Source organism: Leucoraja erinacea, unplaced genomic scaffold (genome assembly GCF_028641065.1).
Source record: "Leucoraja erinacea ecotype New England unplaced genomic scaffold, Leri_hhj_1 Leri_371S, whole genome shotgun sequence".
NCBI classification, from domain to species: domain Eukaryota; kingdom Metazoa; phylum Chordata; class Chondrichthyes; order Rajiformes; family Rajidae; genus Leucoraja; species Leucoraja erinaceus.
Genome location: NW_026576272.1, coordinates 106,089 through 122,346, shown reverse-complemented (window position 1 = coordinate 122,346; position 16,258 = coordinate 106,089). Strand labels below are relative to the sequence as shown.

At 45.1% G+C, this 16,258-nt stretch overlaps 1 protein-coding gene across 2 annotated transcripts in view; it reads left to right on the top strand.

Annotated features, from left to right (window-relative positions):
• Positions 1–4,398: 4,398 nt before the first annotated feature.
• The window catches only part of LOC129693624 (myelin-associated glycoprotein-like), a 32,081-nt gene continuing 20,221 nt past the window's right edge, over positions 4,399–16,258 (top strand). Inside the window, exons 1-2 of one of the 2 annotated variants that reach the window (XM_055630414.1) lie at positions 4,399–4,796; positions 8,114–8,187. In XM_055630414.1, the coding sequence (XP_055486389.1) occupies positions 8,148–8,187 (40 nt within the window). In that variant the 5' untranslated portion in view covers positions 4,399–4,796; positions 8,114–8,147. The remainder of the gene's footprint in view (positions 4,797–8,113; positions 8,188–16,258) is intronic. The other variant, XM_055630415.1, reaches the window with a different exon arrangement.

Sequence of the window (16,258 nt, the reverse complement as noted above, 5' to 3'; positions counted from 1 at the left end):
GGCCAGTCGGGTACGACCAAAATACCTGAAGCAGAGTCTGACTGTATTTTCTGGAGTACCCGGCTGATGAGGCAGAAGGGAGGGAAAGCATAGAAAAAGAAATTTCCCCAATCCAGCGTGAAGGCATCTACCGCTGCTGCCTCTGGGTCTGGTTCCCGAGCCACATACATGGGTAACTGGTGATTCAATCTAGACGCGAACAAATCTATATCTGGCGTTCCATATTGCTTAGTAATTTTTGCAAATATTTTTGGATCTAACATCCATTCGATGTTATCATTGAATTTTCGTGACCTGGTGTCTGCCACTGTGTTTAGCTTACCTGGTAGATAGGCAGCTGATAGCCAAATATGTCTCTCGACACACCATTGCCAGATTATATTAGCCAATTTGTCGCATGATACTGATTTTATGCCACCCATGTGCTTGATGTAGGCCACCACCGTTGTATTGTCAATCATTAACCTAACATGCACGTGCTGCATATTGGATGAATATGCTTTTAGCCCATAAAAGGCGGCCAGCATCTCCAAATAATTTATGCCTAGTGAGTGTAGTAGCGATGTCTCGGAATTAGTCCATCTGCCACCTGTGCTGGATATAGAGTTAGTAGCTCCCCAGCCTAAAGCACTGGCATCCGTCGTGATGACTATGTTAGGATTGGTGATGACAACGGGACTGTAACTGTGCCAAATATTTTCTGACCACCACTGAAGTTCTGATATGGCCTCAGTGGGTAAATACATAGTTCGGTCATAATGCCCCCTACTTTGTTGTAGTGCATGTGTCCTTGCTCTTTGTAAATTTTGGTAATGCAAGGGTCCATATTGTGCAGCTGGAAATGCTGCTACAATACTCCCAATGACTCTGGCAACATGCCGGATCCTTGGTTGTGAATTTGAGATTAAATTGTTGCATGCTTGCGCTAATGCAACCTTTTTATCCCTTGGCAGAGTAACAGTCATGTGGGTAGAATCGATGGTGAAGCCTAGATAGTCCATGTTAGTTGACGGCTTCAATTTCGATTTATCTGGGTGTAGAACAAATCCCAACGTTTCAAGGAGTTGTTTAGTAGCTGAAACTGCTGCGACAGCTAGTTCCTTGGTTCTCCCCATTATGAGAATGTCATCCAGATAAGCCATGACTAGGTATTTTTGTTCTCTTAATATTTTCATGGCTACTTTAAGAATTTTGGTAAATAATCTGGGAGCTGTCGTTAACCCATTGGGCAGTGCTCTATATTGCCATTGTTGCTCCATCCAGATAAATTTCAGATATCTAAAATGATCCTTGTGAATGGGTACTAAATAGTAAGCATCTTTGATGTCTATGCTTGCCATGAAGTATCCCTTGGAGATCAGTTGTCTGGCAGTGACAAATGTCTCCATTTTGAAATGTTGATACTCAACAGATTGATTTAGTGATGTTAGATCAATGATGATGCGACATCCACCATCTTTTTTGGTTTTAAGAAATATATTTGATACAAATTCCAATGGCTCATGTCTGGTCCTTTCAATGACCCCTTTAGACATGAGCCTATCTAGTTCAGCCTGTCCTTCCTCCTTCTCTAGTTCAGTAGGAAGGAATACCCTTTGGGGTATATGCTGAACCGGCGGTATTATGCCTGTTTTAAATTCAATTTTGTATCCACTAATACTGTTGAGTATGTATTTGTTGTTAGTGATAGTACACCAAACATGTTTAAAGAACCGTAAACGCCCTCCTGTTAGTAAAACACCCTTGGTTGTTGTATGTTGACAGGAACCAGACCCACCTACCTCCATGTTCATTTTTGGGAGCGTCTCCGTTGGTGGGTTTGGCTCGAGGGCGTTCTTGTTGGTGCTGTCACGGGGCGGCGTATCTTCCCACGGCTCCGCTCTGGGCCCCTCTCTAAAAAAGAGCTGTGGGGGTAGTGAGGAGCGGTCGCCAGGCTTTCACCAGTCCGGTATCTGCTGGTGGATGCCGAGGGGTGCTGCCAACTGGGTGTCTTCGCCCTGCTCGGCGCTGGTCCTGCCCTCATGAGGCCTACTGGTTGGCTGCCTCTTCAAGTTCTTTCAGCCTTGTCCCCAGGTCAGCCCCAAATAGCAGTGCCTCTTTCTCTGGCGCAGGAGCTTTACAAAGCCCCGCATATTTGGGGTTGAGGGCAGGCCTGATGTTCTCCCGCCTTAAGTTGTTCATCTCAAAGTGGGTGTTACACATCAGAGCTAGGACATCCTGTTGGGGTGTAGTGAGGTCCGTGAGCTCTGCGGACCGAGCAAAGGCGGTGATGGCTGCGGTATGGAGCTTCAGGATGCGCTGCATCTTCAGCTCTTGGCTCCTGATGTGTTGGCCTAGCTGGCTCCATATCTGGCCATTGACGGTCTTAACCCGCAGCGCCTCACAGTTCTCGGGTGCCGTGTACGTCTCGAGAGCCTCCTGGAGTACTTTTTCCTGGAGAGGCTTGTTGGATAGCCGGTTTATGCTTGCCGCCATTTTAGGGGTCAGCATTCTCCCGGCCCTCGGGGGCGCCGCATATCTGTTGACCACACCCAGCAGCTCTTCTTCCTCCTGCTCCCCTGGCATACTTGTGCAGTCGTCCGCCTGCCCCTGCGATAAGCCAGCCCAGTCCTGGCCTCCCTTGCTGACCTCAAACAAGGAGGGAGCAGAGGGGTAAGGTGACGGTTTGGAGGAGGCCTCAGCCCGTCCTCCCTGGAGATGCCTTGCCTGCATCTCCTGCTCGAACATTTGTTCGAGGAGCTGCCTCATGCAGCTTAAGCGGCTGTCTCCCCGTTTAGCCGGTGGAGAATGTTCCCGATCCTCCGACGAGTCAGAGACCACCGGCCGGTCCGTTTTACGGGTGGATTTCCTCCCTGTGCGAGGTGTTGAAGTCGGCAGCACAGGGAGCGGCTCGGGGTCGGGTGTACGGGAGCGCTGAAAATGCTCCTCTGCCGCCAGTGGCTGCCGCCCAGATGTCGACCCTTCCTCGGGGGGAGTTGGGCAGGCAGTCCGTTTAGTTTGTCGCTTGCGGGTAGCCATGCTAGCGACTTCTCTGCAATACAAAAGACTCACTTACCTGAGGTCTTGTCTTTATCCTGCAGCTGGAGAGCCTGGCTCCAGCTGCCGCCGCTGTTGCGCTGCTGGCGTAATGCCGCGCCTGCGCACTGGGTGGGTTCTTCACGTAGTCACTCACGTGACTCCGAAGTAAAATCAGAGCATTGTGTATAGAAGCTGGGATGTAATGTTAAAATTGTACAAGGCATTGGTGAGACCAAATCTGGAGTATGGCGTACAATTTTGGTCGCCCAATTATAGGAAGGATGTCAACAAAATAGAGAGAGTACAGAGGAGATTTACTAGAATGTTGCCTGGGTTTCAACAACTAAGTTACAGAGAAAGGTTGAATAAGTTAGGTCTTTATTCTCTGGAGCGCAGAAGGTTAAGGGGGGATTTGATAGAGGTCTTTAAAATGATGAGAGGGATAGACAGAGTTGATGTGGACAAGCTTTTCCCTTTGAGAATAGGGAAGATTCAAACACGAGGACATGACTTCAGAGTTAAGGGACAGAAGTTTAGGGGTAACATGAGGGGGAACGTCTTTACTCAGAGAGTGGTAGCGGTGTGGAATGAGCTTCCATTGGAAGTGGTGACGGCAGGTTCGTTGGTATCTTTTAAAAATAAGTTGGATAGGCATATGGATGAGAAGGGAATGGAGGGTTATGGTATGAGTGCAGGCAGGTGGGACTAAGGGTAAATAATTGTTCGGCACGGACTTGTAGGGCCGAGATGGCCTGTTTCCGTGCTGTAATTGTTATATGGTTATATGGTTATTGAACCTCGGTGGGCTAAAGGGCCTGGTTCCCCGCTGTATCACTAAATTAATCTGACCTAAACTAAACTGAAGTAAACGAAAACTAAACTAAACTCAACTAAACCAAATCAACTCAATTCAACTCAACTAAACTAAACCAAACTAAACTAAATCAAACTAAACTAAACTAAACTAAACTAAACTAAACTAAACTAAACTAAACTAAACTAAACTAAACTAAACTAAACCAAACTAAACTAAACTAAATTCATCGCTTCCCGTATTACTCACTCACGATTCTCCTCGCTTCATATTTTCCAAGCAGGTAGCATTATGAATGACCATCTGCACCAAGGACACGGTCTGATCTGTCACTGAATTTGCAAGGCGATTCATACTGAAGATTGTATTTGCACTTCTCGTGTGGTTTCCAAATAGTTGTGGTTTAGGTAGTCTAACTCGAATGTATCAACTGATTAAAAATGTCTGAGGTTTAACGGGTTTTCAATCATTCCGGCAACTGTTTCAAATATGGGCACGGAAACACCTTCTAAGAGGACGTCCAATCGCCGCCTCTCTGACGTGGCTAGTAGTCGTCCCACGTCCGTTTCCCTTCAACTGGCCCTGCTGGTACAGAAGCAGATCAATCCGGCTCATTTCGACATTTCAAAACCAACATCGGTTCTGTGGCGTTAAGAGGCCCAGCGTCAGGTTTTAACGCTGCTGTATCTGAAATTTACAGGTGCGACGGTTTTCGAACCGAAGTAACCAAACCCGCAGAATCACTGCCGATACTACTGAACATATCTACAGAGCAAGGCTACAGAACACAACTACAGAGGTAAACGAACAAACATACAGAAATAAGACCGAAGACCACTCTATTTACAGTACCACCAGGCGAATCGTTGGCCAGTTCTTTTCCCGGATCTGTGGTTTCTAATAAACTACGCTCCAGCAATTACCTGCAGACTCCATGCAAGGTGCAACCCCGACAGGTTTGAACGTAAGTAGGACTTTAGCTTCTGTCGAGTTTATCGAATTTGCTCTCTATGCATATGACAAAAGAATGGGGGGTGTTGTGGTCTGGTTTGGTGAGTCCGGTTTATGTGAGAATGCGAGAGAGAGCGTGGGCGCGTGCTGGTGTGTGTGCGTGCGTGCGTGCGTGCGTGTGTGTGTGTGTGTGTGTGTGTGTGTGTGTGTGTGTGTGTGTGTGTGTGTGTGTGTGTGTGTGTGTGTGTGTGTGTGTGTGTGTGTGTGTGTGTGTGTGTGTGTGTGTGTGTGTGCAAGTGAGTGTGTGCAAGTGAGTGTGTTTGTAAGTGTGTGTGTTTGTAAGTTTGTGTACGCAAGTGAGTGTGTTTGTAAGTGTGTGTGTGTGTAAGTGTGTGTGTATGTGTTTGCAAGTGTATGTGTTTGTTTGTGGGTGTGTGTTTGTAAGTTTGTGTGTGTGTGTGTGGGTGTTTGTCGGTATGTGTGTGTCTGTGTGGGTGTGTGCGTGTGTGCGTGTGTGCGTGTGTGCGTGTGTGTGTGTGTGTGTGTGTGTGTGTGTGTGTGTGTGTGTGTGCAAGTGAGTGTGTGCAAGTGAGTGTGTTTGTAAGTGTGTGTGTTTGTAAGTTTGTGTACGCAAGTGAGTGTGTTTGTAAGTGTGTGTGTGTGTAAGTGTGTGTGTATGTGTTTGCAAGTGTATGTGTTTGTTTGTGGGTGTGTGTTTTGTAAGTTTGTGTGTGTGTGTGGGTGTTTGTCGGTATGTGTGTGTCTGTGTGTGTGCGTGTGTGTGTGCGTGTGTGCGTGTGTGCGTGTGTGCGTGTGTGTGTGTGTGTGTGTGTGTGTGTGTGTGTGTGCGCAAGTGAGTGTGTGCAAGTGAGTGTGTTTGTAAGTGTGTGTGTTTGTAAGTTTGTGTACGCAAGTGGGTGTGTTTATAAGTGTGTGTGTGTGTAAGTGTGTGTGTATGTGTTTGCAAGTAACCGACTAATAGATAAATATGACCAATTCTTAAAGAGTTGGTCTCCTTTCATCGACTTTTTGGAATCATGTGATGCAGCGGTGCCGTAAGGATTGCTGATTTCAGTTCATGAAGCGGATAGAGCTACATCTCCGAATACAGATTTGAAAAATTCTCTTTTAAGGGGCCTTCTCTTCTATTTCTACTTTCCTCTTTCTCTCTTTATTTTTTTATTTTTTATATACACACTTCACGTTTTTCTACTCTCTACCATCTATTTTTCCACTTTTTCCCCTTTCTATTGCTTTCTTTTTCTTGTTCTGCTTACTTCTTTCTTATAACATAAAACTAGAGGTTGTACATAGAATGGATTACGGTATTACATAGTTGGCACCTAAAATTAGGTGCCACTGTACTGTTTTGTGCTGTATTAACTTCTAATAAAATAAACACACAAAAAAAAAAAGTGTGTGTGTATGTGTTTGCAAGTGTTTGTTTGTGGGTGTGTGTTTGTAAGTTTGTGTGTGTGTGTGGGTGTTTGTCGGTATGTGTGTGTCTGTGTGTGTGCGTGCGTGCGTGTGTGTGTGTGTGTGTGCGTGTGTGTGCGTGTGTGCGTGTGTGTGTGTGTGTGTGTGTGTGTGTGTGTGTGTGTGTGTGTGTGTGTGTGTGTGTGTGTGTGTGTGTGTGTGTGTGTGTGTGTGTGTGTGTGTGTGTGTGCGTGTGTTGATGCAAGTCTGTATGTATACTCTGCATTCTTGCCTCCTTGCTAAAATAAAATGTCCACCTGACTTCTCTGAAATCCATTGGGAAATGTTAACTTTTCGCTCCAATTTTTTGTGAAGTTATAGTAGTCTCCGAATGTCACAATACATGAACGTTTCATTGTGAAGTCTGCTTTCGACTTTGTTTCTGGTACAAATGTTGCAACGGGGCTTCATGCAGATGTGGCAATATCGTTATCCAGCCAAAATAATTTGGCTACAAATCCCGCAGCAGAGCTCAAAGGCGAAATCATCACTGCTGAATGTCCCAGGAGTCTTGTGGATGGTAAAGGGAGGGGTAAATGACGGTTCTGGCCCTGGGCGATTGAACCATGTGGTTGGGGAATCAGCATGTTGACAGCCAATAACGCAATTAAAATAAAATAAAACAACATTTATTTTTGAGCCAAGATCATTTGGGTTGTTTTATTGTTTAAGAAGGAACTGCAGATGCTTGAAAATCGAAGGTACACAAAAAAGCTGGAGAAGCTCAGCGGGTGCAGCAGCATCTATGGCGCGAAGGAAAAGGGCAACGTTTCGGGCCGAAACCCTTCTTCGTTGTTTTTCTTTGTCTGATTCAAGTATTTTCCTGAAATTACACACCCAGAAAGATTGTTAAAATCATCGAGCTTTGCAATACTAGAACAGACCATTCTATCCATCTGGTTCATGCCTAACTGAGCTTGAAGATAGACACAAAAGGCTGGAGTAACTGAGCGAGTAAGGCGGCATCTTTGGTGACGTTTCGTGTCGAGGCCCTTCTTCACGCTGAAAGTTAGGGGAATGAGAAACGAGATATATAGCAGGTGATATAGAGAGATAGAGAGCACATGAATTAAAACATTGCAAAATGTAACGATGATCAGGAAATGGTGAAGATATGGAAGATTGTGCCTCGTGTAGCCGGGGTGAGATTGTTTGAACTCAGCATCGCATTCAACACAAACATTATAGGTCAAAAAGCTTGTTCACGTGCATTTCTATTTTCTATGCTCTTCTATTACCCGATCTCAGAACCCTAACTTCCATGTATCTTTCCTCTTCATATAACCGTACGGTGGCACGGTGGCGCAGCGGTGGATTTGCTGCTTTACCCTCGTTCGATCCCGACTACAGGTGCTGTCTGTACGGAATATGTACTTTCTCGCAGTGAACTGCCTGGATTTTCTTCGGGATCTCCTGCGATCTGTTGGTATATCGATTATGTTATGAATATTTGTCCTTAGTATTTCTGAGGTGCAGAACGGCAAAACGAGAATATATTTATTAAGAATTAGTTCAGATTAATTTATATATATAGCGCGGAGACATGCCATTCGGCCTGCCGAGTCCGCGCCGACCAACGGTTCGTGCACACTAACATCATCCCACACACACTAGCCGAAATTTACAATATTATTGATGCCAAATAGTCAACAAATCACTACGTCTTTGGAGTGTGGGAGGAAAGCGCAGCTCCAGCCGTAACCCCACGCAGGTTATGTGAAGAACATACAAACTCCGGACAGACAGTTCCCAGAGGCAGGATGGAACAGTCTCTCCACACTGTAAGGCAACAACTATCCGCTGTGCCATCGTGCCGCCCATAATAATATAATTTGATTGTTCTTTTTTTTACAGATCCAGTAAAGGACGATATATTCAAGAAAACACAATGATCTGGCAATATTGCTTCCCACTGTTACTTCTGCAAGGTAAAATCGGGAACGTTTCGCACGTATTGCTTACATTCCTTGCAAATTATAAATAGTGATACGATGGGGCTAATGTCAGCATGGACCCAGTGTGGTAACGCACACGAGTCGGCCATCGCCGTTGAGGCCATGGAGCCAATTAGTTCAACATCTCGTTATTTAAGAAGGAACTGCAGATGCTAGAGAATCGAAGGTACACAAAAAAGCTGCAGAAACTCAGCGGGTGCAGCAGCATCTATGGAGCGAAGGAAATAGGCAACGTTTCGGTCCGAAACCCTTCTTCAGACTGATCGGGGGCGGGGGTGGGTGGGGACAAGAAAGGAAAAAGGAGGAGGAGCCCGAAGGCTGGGGGATGGGAGGAGACAGTAGGGGGACTGAGGAAGGGGAGGAGACAGCAAAGTTCAATATCTCAATTGTCGGAATCATCGTCTATCATCCATCCTGTGATCATTATTCCTGCCACTTCGCCAACAGCAGTTTCACTGGACACGTTTTGTGCACAGAGAACGGCGGGCGCCTGCAATGTACAGCTGGGGGCAGTGGTGGAGGGTATTACGATAGTGGCATTTACAATTATTTTAAATAGGTCCATAGATCTGCAGCGAATGGTGTGATATGATTTTTGTGTAGGCGGGGAGATTGATGTGGCATCACGTTCGGCACAGGAATGTTGGCGCAGGGAACTCGTTCCTCTGGTGTGCGGTTCTATGTTTGCGGCGAGATGGATGAGAAATAAAAAAATCCACATGAGCCCATCGTTGGGACAGCGATCTCGGACATTTGCAGGGGAGAATGTTGTGGATTAACAAACAATCTTCTGGTTTTCCCAGCGGATCAGGCAACCATTGTGCAGATAACTGAACAAACGATGTTCCGGGTCGAGGCACTTCACGCGTTTGAGTGAGTGGGAGGTATGAAGTGTTAGATGTAGGGGAGATATGATTGATTGGTTGATTGATTCATTGATTGATTGTTGATTGAGTGATTGGATAATTGTTTGATTGATTTGTTGTTTGATTGATTGATTGTGAGTGATTGATTGATCCATGATGCAAGTATGATGTAGTGGGAATTACTGAGAAATGGCTGCAAGATTGCCAGGGCTGGGAATAGAATATTCAAGGGTATAGCTCATATCGCAAAGACAGGCGGGTGGGCAGAGAGGGTGGAGTAGCTCTGTTGGTGAGGAATGAAATTGAGTCAATTGCAAGGGATGACATTGACACATGAGATGTGGAGTCAGAATGGATAGAACTAAGGAATTGTAAGTGTAAAATACCCTAATGGGACTTATCTACATGCGCCCAAACAGTAGCCTGGATATAGGGTGCAATTTGAATCAGGAGTTAAAATTGGCATGCAGTAAAAGTAATGCTGTGGTTGTTATGGGAGATTTCAGCATGCAGGTAGACTGCGAAAACCAGGTTAGTAGTATATATTTATTGTCATTTTCCTGAGTGCTCACATACCCAGAGGAAACAAAAAAACGTTGCTCATTCAGTGTGCAGTAAACATAAACAGAAATAAAAATACATATATCATGAACAAAACACTCTACTCGTTACTAAACACCAACAGGTGTTCCGATCGGCAGCGGCACGACAGTGGCTCTGCTGCAGTGTGTCCAGGTTGGTGGTTGGTGCGCGATACTTTGGCAGGGGGGCAAAGTCCGTTTATCAGTTTTATAGCCTGCGGGAAGAAGCTGAGGAGCATCCTGCTGGTTTTGCAGCTAATGCTCCTGTACCTCTTCCCAGATGGCAGGATGGATAATATGTGATGCGATGGATGGTAGGGGGTCTTTGATGATGGAGATGGCTCTGCTGATACATCTCTTCCTGTATATGGGATGTAATGTTAAAATTGTACAAGGCATTGGTGAGGCCAATTCTGGAGTATGGTGTACAATTTTGGTCGCCTAATTATAGGAAGGATGTCAACAAAATAGAGAGAGTACAGAGGAGATTTAATAGAATGTTGCCTGGGTTTCAGCAACTAAGTTACAGAGAAAGGTTGAACAAGTTAGGGCTTTATTCTTTGGAGCGCAGAAGGTTAAGGGGGGACTTGATAGAGGTTTTTAAAATGATGAGAGGGATAGACAGAGTTGACGTGGAAAAGCTTTTCCCACTGAGAGTAGGGAAGATTCAAACAAGGGGAATGACATGAGAATTAAGGGACTGATGTTTAGGGGTAACATGAGGGGGAACTTATTTACTCAGAGAGTGGTAGCTGTGTGGAATGCGCTTCCAGTGAAGGTGGTGGAGGCAGGTTCGTTTTTATCATTTAACAATAAATTGGATAGTTATATGGATGGGAAGGGAATGGAGGGTTATGGTCTGAGCGCAGGTATATGGGGCTAGGGGAGATTATGTGTTCGGCACGGACTAGAAGGGTCGAGATGGCCTGTTTCCGTGCTGTAATTGTTATATGGTTATATGGTTATATGTCCAGCAGGAAAGGGAGTGGAGCACCAATAATCCTGCTGGCAGTCTTCACAATCCTGTCTAGTTGGTGCCGTTCGTGCGCCTTGCAGCTCCCGAACCAGGAAGTGATGCCGTAGGTTAATGTGCTCTCGATTGTCCCCCTATAAAAAGGTTCGTAGGTGTGTAGTGGGGAGACCTGCTTTCCGTCGTCTTCGGAGAGGGTGGAGTCGCTGCTGGGCTCTCTTGACCAGTGCTGTGTTGTTGGTGGTGGATGTCAGGTCATCTGACAGGTGGAGCCCTAGGAACTTCACGCTGCTGACCCTTTCCACATCAGCTCCATCGATGTGCAGAGGTGTATGGTTTTGTTTTCCCGGCCTCCTGAAGTCAACCACCATCTGTTTAGTTTTTCCCACGTTGAGAACGAGGTTGTGGGATTTGCACTATCCTGTGAGCAGCTCCACCTCCATCCTGTACGCCGACTCATAATTGTCACTGATGAGATCCACCACTGTTGTGTCCTCAGCGAACTTGTTGATGAAGTGGTTATTGAATCTAGCAGTACAGTCGTGTGTAAGCAGACTAAACAGCAGGGGGCTTAGGACACAGTCTTGGGGCGAGCCAGTACTCACGGCTATGGTTTTTGATGTCCTACTGCCCACCCTGACTGTCTGCTGCCGTTGCGATAGAAAATTCAGGACCCAGTTACATGTGTCAGCATCAACCCCCAATAGCTCCAACTTCTCCACCAGCTGCTGCGGAATGATTGTGTACTGGACCCCAAGTAAGGGAGTTTGTGGAATGCCTTCGTGATGGATTCTTAGAACAGCTTGTATTGGAGCCTACCAGGGAGAAGGCAATTATGGATTTAGAGTTATGTAATGAACCGGATTTCATAAACGAACTTGAGATTAAGGAGCCATTAGGAGGCGGTGACCATAATATGATCGGGTTTAATCTACAGTTGGAGAGGGAGAAGGGTAAATCGGAAGTGGCCGTGTTACAGTTGAATAAATGGGACACTGGGGCCATGAGGGAGGAGCTGGCCAAAGTTGACTGGAAAGATCGGGATGAGAGTGGAACAACAACGGCAGGTGTTTCTAGGAATAATACACAAGGTGCAGGACAGTTCATTCCAAAGAGGATGAAAGATTCCAAGGGGAGAAAGTCACGACCATGGCTGACAAGGAATGCCATGGACAGTAGAATCATATAAGAGAAGAAGTACAACATAGCAAAGACGAGCGGGAAGCAAGGGGATTGGGTAGTGTTTAAAGAACAACAGAAGATAACTAAAAATACATTATGGGGAGAAAAGATGAGGTACGAAGGTAAGTTAGCCAATAATATAAAGGAGGATAGTAAACGCTTCTTTAGGTATGTGAAGAGCAAAAAAAGAATAGTTAAGATCAAAGTTGGACCACTGATGACTGAAAAAGGTGAATTTATTATGGGGCACAAGGAAATGGCAGATGAGTTGAACAGGTATTATGTATCCGTCTTCACTAAGGAGGACACAAACAATTTTCCTGATATAGTAGTGGTCAGAGGATCGGGGGTGACAGAGGAACTGAAGGAAATCCACATTAGTCAGGAAATGGTGTTGGGTGAACTGATGGGACTGACGGCTGATAAATCCCCAGGGTCTGATGGCCTGCATCCCAGGGTACTTAAGGAAGTGGCTCCAGAAATCGTGGATGCATTGGTGATAATTTTCCAATGTTCTATAGATTCCGGATCAGTTCCTGTGGATTGGATGGTAGCTAATGCTATCCCATTTTTTAATGAAGGCAGGAAAGAGAAAACAAGGAATTATAGACCAGTTAGCCTTACGTCGGTGGTGGAGAAGATGCTGGAGTCAATTATAAATGATGAAATAGCGGTAATTTGGATAGCAGTAACAGGATCGGTATGAGTCAGCATGGATTTACGAAGGGGAAATCATGCTTGACTCATCTTCTGCAGTTTTCTGAGGATGCACCTAGGAAAATGGACTAGGGAGAGCCAGTGGATGTAGTGTACCCGGACTTTCAGAAAACATTTGATAATGTCCTACCTATGGAATTAGTGAGCAAAATGAGGGCACAATGTATTGGCGGTAGAGTGGCGACATGGAAGAAAATTGCTTGGCAGACAGGAAACAAAGTATAGGGATTAACTGGTCTCTTTCAGCTTGGTAGGCAGTGACTAGTGTGGTACCGCAAGGTTCGATGCTGGGACCGCAGCTATTTACAATAGACATCAATGATTTGGATGAAGGGATTCAAAGTAACATTCGCAAATTTGCAGATGACGAAAAGCTGGGTGATAGAGTGTACTGTGAGGAGGATGCTATGAGAATGCAGGGTGACTTGGACAGGTTCGGGGAGTGGGCAGATGGTGGCAGATTAAGTTTTATGTGGATACATGTGAGATTATCCAATTTAGTGTAAAAAACATGAAGGCAGATTACTATCTAAATGGCGTCAAGTTGGGAAAAGGGGAAGTACAACGGGATCCGGGTCCTTGTTCATCAGTCGATGACAGTAAGCATGCAGGTACAGCAGGCAGTGAAGAAACCAAAGCTTTTTAACAAGAGAAGTCGAGTATAGTGAGCAAATAAGACCTTCTGCAGTTGTACTGGGCCCCAGTAAGACCCCACCTGGTGTCTTGTGAAACATTTTGGTCCCCAAATTTGAAGAACGGCATTCTTACAATTATAAAAAGATAGAAACATAGAAACTAGGTGCAGGAGTAGGCCATTCGGCCCTTCGAGCCTGCACCGCCATTCAATATGATCATGGCTGATCATCCAACTCAGTATCCTGTACCTGCCTTCTCTCCATACCCCCTGATCCCTTTAGCCACAATGGCCACATCTAACTCCCTCTTAAATATAGCCAATGAACTGGCCTCAACTACCTTCTGTGGCAGAGAATTCCAGAGATTCACCACTCTATGTGTGAAAAACGTTTTCCTCATCTCGGTCCTAAAAGATTTCCCCCTTATCCTTAAACTGTGACCCCTTGTTCTGGACTTCCCCAACATCGGGAACAATCTTCCTGCATCTAGCCTGTCCAACCCCTTAAGAATTTTGTAAGTGTCTATCAGATCCCCGCTCAATCTTCTAAATTCTAGCGAGTACAAACCGAGTCTATCCAGTCATTCTTCATATGAAATTCCTACATCCCAGGAATCAGTCTGGTGAACCTTCTCTGTACTCCCTCTATGGCAAGAATGTTCTTCCTCACATTAGGAGACCAAAACTGTACGCAATACTCCAGACATGGTCTCACCAGAACCCTGTACAACTACAGTAGACCTCCCTGCTCCGAAACTGAAATCCTTTTGCTATGATTGCTAACATACCATTCGCCTTCTTCACTGCCTGCCGCACCTGCATGCCTACTTTTAATTAATGGTGTACCATGACACCCAGGTCTCTTTGCATCTCCCCCTTTCCTAATCGGCCACCATTCAGATAATAGTCTACTTTCCTGTTTTTGCCACCAAAGTGGATAACATCACATTTATCCACATTATACTGCATTTGCCATGCATTTGCCCACTCACCCAGCCTATCCAAGTCACCGTGCAGCCACCTAGCATCCTCCACACAGCTAACACATACCCCCAGCTTCGTGTCATCCGCAAATTTGGAGATGTTGCATTCAATTCCCTCGTCCAAATCATTAATATATATCGTAAATAGCTGGGGTCCCAGCACTGAGCCTTGCGGCACCCCACTAGTCACTGCCTGCCATTGTGAAAAGGACCCGTTTACTCCTACTCTTTGCTTCTTGTCTGCTAGCCAGTTCTCTATCCACATCAATGCTGAACCCCAAATGCCGTGTGCTTTAAGTTTGTATACTAATCTCTTATGTGGAACCTTGCCGAAAGCCTTCTGAAAGTCCAGATATAACACGTCCACTGGTTCTCCCTTATCCACTCTACTAGTTACATCATCGAAAAATGCAATAAGTCTCGTCAGACATGATTTACCTTTCATAAATCCATGCTGACTTTGACCAATGATTTCACCACTTTCCATATGTGCTGCTATCCCATCTTTAATAACTGATTCTAGCAGTTTCCCCACTACCGACGTTAGACTAAATGGTCTGTAATTCCCCGTTTTCTCTCTCCCTTCCTTTTTAAAAAATAAAAAATGCGGTTACATTAGCTACCCTCCAATCCTCAGGAACTACTCGAGAATCTAAAGAGTTTTGAAAAATCATCACTAATACATCCATTATTTCTGGAGCTACTTCCTTAAGTACTCTGGGATGCAACTTATCTGGACCTGGGGATTTATCGGCCTTTAATCCATTCAATTTACCCAACACCACTTCCCGGCTAACCTGGATTTCACGCAGTTCCTCCATCTCATTTGACCCCCGGTCCCTTGCTATTTCCAGCAGATTATTTATGTATTCCTTAGTGAAGACAGAACCAAAGTAATTATTCAATTGGTCTACCATCTCCTTGTTCCCCATTATCAATTCACCCGTTTCTGACTGCAAGGGACCTACATTTGTTTTAACTAATCTTTTTCTCTTCACATATCTATAAAAGCTTTTGCAGTCAGTTTTTATGTTCCCTGCCAGTTTTCTTTCATAATCTATTTTCCCTTTCTTAACTAAGCCCTTTGTCCTCCTCTGCTGGACGCTGAATGTCTTCCAGTTCTCTGGTAGGCTGCTTTTCCCGGCAAATTAGTACGATTCATCTTTTGTTTTGATACTATCCCTGATTTCCCTTGTTATCCACGGATGCACTACCTTCCCTGATTTATTTTTTTGCCAAACTGGGATGAACAATTGTTCTAGTTCATCCATGCAGTCTTTAAATGCCTTCCATTGCATATCCACCGTCAACCTATTAAGAATCAATTGCCAGTCTATCTTGGTCATTTACGTCTCATGCCCTCAAAGTTACCTTTCTTTAAGTTCAGGACCCTTGTTTCCGAATTAACAATGTCACTCTCCATCCTAATGAAGAACTCAACCATATTATGGTCACTATTGCCCACGGGGTCACGCACAACAAGACTGCTAACTAACCCTTCCTCATTACTCAATACCCAGTCTAAAATAGCCTGCTCTCTCGTTGGTTCCTCTACGTGTTGGTTTAGAAAACTATCCCGCATACATTCCAAGAAATCATCTTCCTCAGCACCCTTGCCAATTTGATTCACCCAATTTATATGTAGATCGAAGTCACCCATTATAACTGTTTTACCTTTGTTGCACGCATTTCTAATTTCCTGTTTGATGCCATCCCCAACTCCACTACTACTGTTAGGTGGCCTGTAAACAACACCCACCAGCGTTTTCTGCCCCTTAGTGTTTCGCAGCTCTACCCATATCGATCCCACATCCTCCAAGCTTCCTTTCTATTGCGTTAATCTGCTCTCTAACCAGCAACGCTACCCCACCTCCTTTCCATTTCTGTCTATCCCTCCTGAATATTGAATATCCCTGGATGTTCAGCTCCCAGCCTTGGTCACCTTGGAGCCATGTCTCCGTGATCGCAACTATATAATAGTCATTATTAGCTATCTGCACATGCAACTCATCCACCTTATCACGAATGCTCCTTGCATTGAGACACAAAGCCTCCAGGCTTGTTTTTACAACACTCTTACCCCTTATACCATTATGTTGAAAAGTGGCCCT